The 9,182-nt window shown below is 43.7% G+C and overlaps 2 protein-coding genes across 5 annotated transcripts; one reads left to right on the top strand and one right to left on the bottom strand.

Annotated features, from left to right (window-relative positions):
• Nucleotides 1-177: 177 nt before the first annotated feature.
• LOC103979042 (uncharacterized) lies at nt 178-7,767 on the top strand. 4 transcript variants are annotated; one of them, XR_010486268.1, is made up of 8 exons: nt 178-1,866; nt 1,968-2,118; nt 2,204-2,351; nt 2,445-2,690; nt 4,839-5,110; nt 5,220-5,290; nt 5,897-6,591; nt 6,675-7,767. XR_010486268.1 is itself a non-coding variant. In XM_009395069.3 (6 exons), exons 1-5 carry the CDS (start codon nt 255-257, stop codon nt 5,106-5,108), a joined length of 2,427 nt encoding a protein of 808 aa, XP_009393344.2. In that variant the 5' UTR covers nt 178-254; the 3' UTR covers nt 5,109-5,110; nt 5,220-5,461. The 4 variants fall into 4 exon arrangements, 2 of the variants coding, with proteins under 2 accessions (XP_009393344.2, XP_009393332.2); XR_010486267.1 differs by having other exon boundaries at nt 4,839-5,290; XM_009395069.3 differs by lacking the exons at nt 5,897-6,591; nt 6,675-7,767 and having other exon boundaries at nt 5,220-5,461.
• On the bottom strand, nt 5,615-7,641 carry LOC135610645 (cytochrome P450 704C1-like). Its single transcript, XM_065105419.1, has 5 exons — nt 7,321-7,641; nt 6,738-7,241; nt 6,328-6,666; nt 6,061-6,261; nt 5,615-5,986 (listed from the first exon to the last, which is right to left on the bottom strand). The coding sequence occupies exons 1-5, from the start codon at nt 7,639-7,641 to the stop codon at nt 5,801-5,803; spliced, it is 1,551 nt and encodes a 516-aa protein (XP_064961491.1). The 3' UTR covers nt 5,615-5,800.
• Nucleotides 7,768-9,182: the final 1,415 nt, after the last annotated feature.

The raw sequence follows: 9,182 nt of genomic DNA, 5'->3' as shown, positions 1-9,182 counted from the left end.
AAATATTAATATCTATGTAAATAGTAATATCTATCTTTATTTGAAAATAGTAAATATCTATGTAATTTTAAAAAAAAATTATTAAATTTCTAGATTTTCATTTACTTCTGAGAAATTTCCTAATATCAACTATTGCTTTGAGATTCGCGAAAAGACTTGATAGGTAGACCGTACAAGAGCACGACGGTATCAATGGCGAAAAAAAGGCCTCTCTCTGCCGTTCTTCCTCAGCACCGCCCGGGACAATCTTCTCGATGCTGTCCAATTCCCGACCCCGGCAGATCCTCTTCCTGGAACACTGGCTTCGAGCGGCGGCCGCTGCTGACGCCTCTCAAACTCCTTCTCCTGCTGCTGCTGCTCCTCCTTCGGCGGCTGTGATCCTCCGGTCGTGGGCCGACCTCCGTGACCCCTCCGCCGACCCTCCTCGCCTACTCTCCGCTCTCCTTACACTCTCCCGCGGCCGCTCCGCCCTCCACGTCTCCGACCCCCAGGCCAAGCTCCTCCTCTCCCTCCTCCCTTCCTCCTCTCCCGACGCCTTCCCCCTCGTCCTTTCCCTCCTCTACACCTATCTCCGCAAGTCCTCCCGCCCTTCCGCTCCGCTCCTTCTCTCCATCCTCTCCGTCTCCTCCTCTTTTCCCCCGTCGACTCACTCCATCCTCCTCCTCGGTGCCCTTTCCGCCTCCCCCGCTCTCCCCGCCTCCGCCCTATCGCCCTGCCTCGACCACCTCTGCTCTTTCTTGGATTCCTCCCTGCCCGCGATTTTCCGTGACGCCGACCTTCTCCCAGAATTTCTCGCCGGCATCGGCTACGCCCTCTCCCGATTGGAGGACGATGCGCGTCTTGGAAAAATCCTTAACTTCCTGTTTCGGATTTGGTCCGCCGAAGCCGGTGGGCTTCGACCCTCGCTCTCCCATGGCCTTATGGTTCTTCGCTTGTTCGAGTGGTGCACGTCGGGGTTCCTGGCTTCGAGGTCTTGGAGCAGAATTGAGTCGCTCTGCGGAGAGATCTCAGCGAACAAGAGCAAATCCAGGGGGAATTTTGCTCCCCTTTTGGTGTTGATGGCTCCTGCCGGAGTTCTGAGGGCTTTCAGAAGCAATAGGGTTGAAATTGACCCTCGGCTGAGGAAGTCTATCGAAGAGTCGATAAGTTATGTCACAGAGTGCACCATTTCTAGAATTGGGACTGATTCTGGTTCTAATGTATCGGATGACAGCCATGTTCTGCTGCAGTGCATTGCAATTGGTTTGGCTCGGTGCGGCTCAATTTCATTCAATGCGTCTGTGCTTCGGTGCCTTTGTCTCTCATTGTTGAACGAAGTCTTTCCCCTGCAGTATTTCTTTAGGATGTCCTTAGAAAATGTGAATGAAAATTTGGCCACCTGCAAGGCAAAGGAGCATTTAGGTAGTGCCCTTTTTAAAGAAGCAGGTGCAGTGACTGGAGTCTTCTGCAATCAGTATGCATCTGCAGACGAGGTCAGCAAGGCAATGGTTGAAAACCATTTGTGGGATTATTCTCAACAGGTTTACTCGAATCTACGTTTAGCAGCATGGGTTCATCGAGGGAAGAGTGATGAGTTGCTCGGGGATTTGGAAAAGATTGCCGAAGCTGCATTCTTGATGGTAGTTGTTTTTGCTGCAGAGGTTAGCAAACATAAGTTGAATAGCAAATCTTCTCATGAGTTCAGACCGGAGGTCTCTTCTAGGATCCTTGTTGCATTCTCTTGCATGGAGTATCTTCGTCGTGTTCGCCTGCCCGAGTATACCGAGGCAGTTCGCCGTGCTGTTTTAACCCTCCAGGAGAATGCAGATTCATGTGTTTCATTTGTCGAGTCAATGCCTCCTTACACCGAGCTAACAAAAGCACAGGGTATCTGGTCAATCTTTAAAACTTCAAAAAAAAAATTTGTATTTGTTTGATATCTTTTGGTTTTTATTTGTATATCCCTATTTTCATATATTTGGTAATAGGCTCAATTATATTGGAGAGGATGAGATATACTTGGTCACAAGATGAAGTGCAGACTTCTCGTATATTATTTTACCTGCGGGTTTTGCCAACTTGCATAAGTTTTGTCCCTACCTCCTTGTTTGGGAAACGAGTAGCACCGACCATGTTCTTGTATCCTTATCTGAATGTATTAGCATGCTGCATGAAAGTAAGACCTATATGGAGATTATGCTATTCCTTAATATAAGTTTGACAGATATATGCAACACCCTAATGAAAAAGTAACCCGAGCTTCACACTCCATATTTGTTTCTTTTGTATCCTCTGGCAAGGATTCCGATCAGGATGATAGAGTTGTTTTAAAGGAGCAACTTGTTTTCTATTACATGCAGCAAGCTTTGCAGGTAGGTACCTTAGTCATCTAAACCTTGTTGGTTGACTTGTATTTGATCATCTGGATCTCCTTAACTCTCCTCTTCGACTTTCGCAACATACAGGTTTATCCCAGGATTACACCATTTGAAGGTTTGGCTTCTGGTGTTGCTGCTTTGGTCAGGCATCTTCCTGCTGGAAGTCCAGCAATATTTTATTGTATTCATAGCCTTGTGGCAAAAGCTTCTGACCTTTGTGGGAAAGCCATGAGTGAAGATCCAACCATGTGGAAAAATTGGGAAGGAAGTTCAGGACCTCCTAAAAAGGTCCTGGATCTTCTACTTCGCCTCATTTATCTTGTAGATATACAGGTATGTTTCAGATGCTAGTCTGTGAAGATCTTTGTACAACTTCTGTTTTTACTTTTTTTCCAATTGCATAGTGAGGGAGACTAGCACTCGCAAAACTAGATCTTGGCATTTTATGTAACGTCATTCTGTTGTGTCTTTGTTGCAAGTTTGGTATGTATGATGAAGCTAACTATGGATGGGTCTTCATACTATCATTTATATTAATCTTGTGGCCCTAAATACTTTCGTGATAGTGATTTTACTTAGCATGAGGACCTTAGTTTCCACATTGCCAGAACTATGCCATGATACCTTTATTTTTGTAAAGAACTAGGTGGTTCCCTTGAACAGTGACCTATCATTGTAAAGCTATTTTTGTTGCCACTGAAGTAGTGTTTTGTTTTCTATGCTAAACATGTTTGGAATAACTATAGGTTAGATACTAATAACAAGAATTTAATGTACATGAATGTTTTTTATTACAAATCTTTTTAAGAGAATAAACTGATGAAAGAAATATGTTGCATGCATGTCAATCTATGTTACAGAAGAAAAAAAAAACTAATATTTGGTCTTCAAATGGTGGCTGTAATAGTTGCATGTTGAACGACAAGATCTTCATCAACTGAATGTTTCTTCAATAGTTGACAGGAAAAACATACGTACATAGGATGTGGAGGATAATATTGTTATTTTTTTGGGGGGGGGAAGAGGAGAGGGTGTGGGTGGCAGTGGTACCTGAGCTAGTGTAGAATAAGCATCTGGTCTTTTGTTCAAAGTGGATTATCTTCCCTTCCCTTTGAGAATTTGCAAATTTTTGGAATGATATAAAAAAATGATAAGAGGCAATTCAATTGGAAAGAGTCTGCATATAAAAATGATCATGCTTCCATTTGAGTGAAATCTTTATTATAGCACAAGAGATTTTGTTACCTCATCTTTTGAGGGCAGAAGCTCCTAAAATAGAAATTTTGATAAATGGATTTAACAAAATAGGACAAAATGGATATATGCAAAGAGTTGCCTATGCATGCAAGATCATAAATCAGTTACTACTGGCAAAGCCTGAAGAGCAAATGCCTTTTGGTCTTCACTCACATTATAAGATTCCTTTGCCATGGTATCATGTCTGTAGCAGTTGTCAAGGCATATGCTCTGACATGCTTAGTTTAGTATGCCATCTGCCATTGTGTACTGTCCCAGCATGATTGGTGAGATCTTCTTGTCAATGCTTTATTAGGAATTTAGGACAACATTTCATGATTAAAATTGGGACTCAGGACTTGGGGACTTGTTGCTACTTTTGGTCAGTTATTGTCATACTTGAGAGCAATAAGCAGAATATTAAGTTGGCATCTGATGTTGTAAGAGTTGATCAGGGCACCTATAAATAAATGATTATCCTCTTTCCAAAGCTTGTACTATATTGAGATAGATAGAATGCATGTGTAAACTGTGCCGAAATACTCGAGTCATTCTCTCTCATGTATACTCTTTACTTCTAAATCCCACCTATTTAGCCCTTATAACCAGATCTGAAAAACAACTGTCCAAAGAAACAAACGATCCCCCCAATTCTTCCTTTCCCATGCTTCCAGTGGATAATTCTATTTGCTGAAAGAACAATGTAGTTAAATACTTGTGCTGACTTCAATGGATAACTCTATTTGCTGTATAAACTAATGGAGACCCTGAAATGCCTGATCAAAGTCTGCAGTGTCATCACAGGAATATAAGTTGCATACAGGCTACCTTGCAGTTGTGTTTCCATGTACGGTTGGTAAAATGATTCTGAATAAACATTTTGCTTTGATAATTACACCACACCAATGTTGAAACTGACTGGTGATAGAACAAATCAGGTTTAGTATCTTGTTTCCTTCTCATTTCAATTTGTCAACGCAATTTATTTCGTTATGTCTTTACTACATCTTGGCGAGTCTCAATTTAAATGAAAATGATAGAATGCCTCGATTCTCAGTATGTTTTTTTTCTATAGTTGCATGTGATATGTTTTAACTGTTGTATTGCTGCTAAACCAACCACTCTTCCTCTATGGAGACTTAAAGCTTTTCCAGGATAAAGTCCTGTTGCTGCTTCTGCATGCTATTTCGTATATCCTTTCCTAGTTTTAGTTCTAATGTTTAGGAGTTTCCCTGTTGTTTACAGGTGTTGCCATACTTGTTGAAGCAATTGGCAGAATTCATAATCCAGCTGCCTAAAGATGGTCAAAATGCACTACTTGACGAGATGTATTTTCAAGTTGCCGAGTCAGATGATGTCACTAGAAAACCAGTTCTGGTGTCATGGCTGCAGTCACTCTCCTTCATATGCTCGCAAAAGAAGGCTTCCTCCACAACTGAAGCTGCCGAGAAGCATGGGAGCTCTGTGCCAAGTAACGATGGCTTAAGTTGGAATAGAACTAGCGCTCGGCTCTGAAGGTTTTCTTCTGAGCTCGTACCCCAAGTCGCATGAATTTACTTGGGAAATAAAAGAGATTCCACAAGGCATTATGATCCATTAAATGGTGACTCAGAAAATTTCTTGCAGTGGGAGTCATTTTCAAAAGTCAGATCCTTCAGAAATGGCCGTTCAACGCAGAGACCTGCTTGCTTGTTCAGGTAGAAGTCCTAGCAATGGTTTCAAAATTGCTGTGATTATATCTTCCTTTAAAGCTTCCAATTCATTCACCCATTAATTAAATGGTGCAAAATCTTGAGCAGTATAATATAATTCATATAGTTTATTTTGTATGTGATAACATATGGGAAAAAAAATGTGTTTTTGATGTCTCTCTCTCTCTCTCTCTCCATGTATATATTTCCAAATATTAGGCTTTTCACGTGTTCGAGCTCAAGTTAATTATCATTTGCAATCATAGTTGACATCAATATTTGTTTGAAGTAAAGAGTTTTTCATGGACAAGTATGATTCTCCAAGAAGTATAATTTTAATTTCCTACTGATTTTGAGTCTATATCCATAAATGCATGTTTTCTATCTTAGGGGAAACACCTGTATATAAGAGTTCCCAAGAGTATTTACTATCTCAATCACACAACACCAAATAGTTTAGAGACATCTGAGGAGGTCTGAGCCACTTGAACTACTACAATGCATAGGTAGCTCAGTCTAAATTTGCCTGTAGAATGCTAGCAGAGGAAGGCCATCACGTATGTGCAGAGTAAACATTGTCCTGTATCTGTCGGTCTTTGACTCGTCCTCCAGATGGAACCTGAAGAAACGGAGGGTGGCGGCGGCCACAATCTTCATCTGCCTGTACGCGAAGTCTTTCCCCAGGCAACTCCGAGGGCCCGCCTATCACAGAGAAAGAGTTCGAGTTCAGAGATTCATCGGAAGAATGGTCGGCTGATGTTACTACTGCTGCTTACATGGAAGGCGACAAACTTGAATGGACTCTGCGGCTTGAAACTTCCATTCTCGATCCATCTCTCAGGCCTGAAGTCTTCAGCATCTTCACCCCAAATGTACGTCATCCTCCCCATGGCGTAGGTCAGGTAAGTGATTCCGTCTCCCTTCTTCACCTCGAAGCCATCAGGTAGCACATCATCTTCGTCTGCACTCTTCCCATCCTGTCACGAAGCACGCCGTCAGATATGATCTCCCGGAAGCTGATGCGGGAGAGGTAATGATCGTACCACAGGAACAGCTGGATAGAGCCGTAAGGTCTCGGTGAGCGCGGCATGGAGATACTGCATCTTGTCGATGGCTTCGTCGGTTAAGCTCATGGCGAACTCTGCCATGTCCGACTTGTTTCCTTCCGCCTTGGTCGCGTCTTCCACCTCGGCTGCGACCTTCTCTTGTATCGATGGGTGCTTGCACAGCAGGTAGAAGAACCAGGTGAGGGTGTTCGCGGTGGTGTCCTTCCCGGCCATCATGAAGTTGAGAATCACGTCCCTCAGGTACGAATCGCTCGTGCTTTCGGGTTCCTTTTCCTTTGCCAGTATAAACCTCGACAGTATGTCTCCTTTGCTCATCTGCGCAGCGCTTCAAACAAGATCAAGGTCACAGCAAAGGAAATATTTTGCAGGTGTTCTTGATCATTTACCTTGTCTTCTTCGCCGTTGTTCATCTGGTCTCTCTTGCGGCGGATGAGTTGGAACACGAAGTCATCGATCACCTTGATGTTCCTCTTCAGCCGAGCCTCGATGCCGACGTCGAGACGCCTTTTGACCTTCCACAAGACGTCGACGTACCTCCAGAACACGATGGAGTTGGCGTCGTCGAAGGCCTCGCTGAAGCGAGCCCCCAACTCATCCGATCCCGAGAGGGTGTCGAGCTCAACGCCGAACCCCACCTTGAAGATCGAGTCCAGCGTCGCCTTCATCAGAAGATCTTGCATGTCGAAGACACTCGCGGTGGCGGCGGCGTCGGAGATCTTCTGCGCCAGCTTTGCGGCGGTCGACCTGAACACGACGCTGCTGAAGTCCCGAAGGACTCTGGCGGAGAACTCGAAGCTGGCGAGCTTCCGCTGGTGGCGCCACTTCTCGCCGTCCACCGCGAAGATCCCATCGCCGAACAGATCCCTCATGACGGTATAGTTGCCCTGCCCCTGGTGGCACGATACACACACACACGCATCAGATGATGAAGACCAAGAGCAGGGAGCAAGACGAGGAAGACGACCGGACCTTGCTGTACTTGGAGAAGTTGGTCTTCAGAACATGCTCGACGTTGGCCGGATCGGCCGTGTAGATATCGCTGTGAGGGGGTGCGATCAGCCGAAAGGTCTTGTGCCGGCGAGCGACGGCGGTCTGGAAGTCGAAGACGGCGTTGAAGTGGATCAGCAGGTGGAAGATGGTGCCGGCGATGGGAGGTCTGTTGGAACCTTGGATCGACTCCTTGACGTAGAAGACGATGAACAGTAGGATCCATCCGACAACGCACAAGAGTAGCCCTGCCAAGGCTGCTTTCAGAAGATAGAACGCAAGGTGGAGGAGCAGAGAAGCCATCAAGATGAAGGATATGCCGAGAAAGTTTGCTGCCGGAGCAAGTTAGATATCCATCTAAGGTGCGTCGACGTTGTCGTGTTGGATCGTTCGTCATAGCCAATCAAGAACAATACACAGGACATACAAGTCTAAAGAATTGCGAAATTGGTTCGTTTGACTATCGAGTTGAGATAACTCCTAGGCAATAGAACACAATTCTCTTACATAGTTAGATAACTTCTAGGCTGGGGGTAATATCTCTTGTATTTAGTTGCCTTGGTTCATATACTTTAAAAAATTATATTATTATCTTTATAATTACAGAAGTAAAATATATAGGTTTATTTATCCTAACGACATCAATTTTATCAGTGAAAATATGAACAAAGGATAAAAGGATAATTTTAACTGCCGATGGCATTGATGCCAACGTAGTTGTTGGCCCCTCCAACGAAGATAAGATTTGCTTTCACCACAACATCATCTGCCTTCACAAGAAGAGCGTTTCAACCTCAGCCATTCGTTTGGTGTTGTTCTATATCTACGTCGATGCTGACGTAGTTGTCTAGCGACAACTACGTTGGTGTTGACGTAGATGGTGGTAGTGGTTGTCGTAATTTCTATAACAAAAATGGTGGTCGTCTTGTCATTGACCCATTGGGCAGATCCCAGCCTCAACCTAAAGCTGGGGTTGTCAGAGCTCCTGTCACTCCTTTCGTTGTCGTGTCAATTTTGGCACCACCTCTCGCTAAGTGGTCTTTTCATTGCTTTACATCAACGTCAACGTAGTTACCGAGTGACGAAAGGGCTACTCAATATCTACATCAATGTTGACGCAGATGTAGAGTGGCAAAAGGGCTACTTTGCAAGGGGTGGTGCCGGAACTGACGCAGTAACGAGAGGAGCGATAGGAGCTCCGACGACCCTAGCTTTAGGTCAAGGCTGAGATTTGTTCAACGTATTAGTTGTGGCAACTACCAAGCACCATCTTCATCATAAATGTCATGGCGACCACCACTATTTGCATTGATATCGACGCAATTGCCCTGTGTCGATGTCAACACAGTTGCCCTCTGAAGGTGTAGAGACCTAGACACTAAAATAACTAACTATATGGGTTGGTAATATATAATTAACCCCTTCTAGACGTGTTCATCCAAATGTTTGATTCGTTAGTATTCTACTCCACTCCACTTGTAAGGATCTAATTGTGTGCGATTTTAATTTAATCTATGTTGATTCTATCAAATTCACTCTTGATCCCAGACATCAAATTTGTGATGAATGTGGTCTCGGAATAGGTTGACTTAAAAGCACTTGCTAATCCGTAGGTAAACCAAGATTTATAAGGTCATCTGACACTTTGTTCTTTCAATCCTCTTGCTCAATTCAAGTGTCTTATGTTTTTAGAATCAAATTCCTGGTCAAAGAATCCTATAATATAGGTGTTTGATGTCTATCTAGAATGGTTCACCTTTGACTTTAGAAAGTTACATAAATCAACTTTGATTCATTTGCAAGGCATGAAATTATTCTTTATTTATAGAAAAATTATCCACTAT

Source organism: Musa acuminata, chromosome BXJ2-4 (assembly GCF_036884655.1).
Source record: "Musa acuminata AAA Group cultivar baxijiao chromosome BXJ2-4, Cavendish_Baxijiao_AAA, whole genome shotgun sequence".
NCBI lineage: Eukaryota > Viridiplantae > Streptophyta > Magnoliopsida > Zingiberales > Musaceae > Musa > Musa acuminata.
Note: the sequence above shows the minus strand (reverse complement) of the source record. Positions and strands in the feature narration are given on the sequence as shown.

What these genes read in the sequence shown, in the direction of transcription:
- LOC103979042 (XM_009395069.3), top strand. Translation starts at nt 255, where the DNA reads ATGCTGTCCAATTCCCGACCCCGGCAGATCCTCTTCCTGGAACACTGG. An exon ending in ACATGCAGCAAGCTTTGCAG is followed by an intron (nt 2,352 to 2,444) that starts GTAGGTACCTTA and finishes CGCAACATACAG; the next exon opens with GTTTATCCCAGGATTACACC. An exon ending in TTTATCTTGTAGATATACAG is followed by an intron (nt 2,691 to 4,838) that starts GTATGTTTCAGA and finishes TGTTGTTTACAG; the next exon opens with GTGTTGCCATACTTGTTGAA.
- LOC135610645 (XM_065105419.1), bottom strand. Translation starts at nt 7,641, where the DNA reads ATGGCTTCTCTGCTCCTCCACCTTGCGTTCTATCTTCTGAAAGCAGCC. An exon ending in ACAACGGCGAAGAAGACAAG is followed by an intron (nt 6,667 to 6,737) that starts GTAAATGATCAA and finishes AGCGCTGCGCAG; the next exon opens with ATGAGCAAAGGAGACATACT. An exon ending in TCAAGTTTGTCGCCTTCCAT is followed by an intron (nt 5,987 to 6,060) that starts GTAAGCAGCAGT and finishes TCTCTGTGATAG; the next exon opens with GCGGGCCCTCGGAGTTGCCT.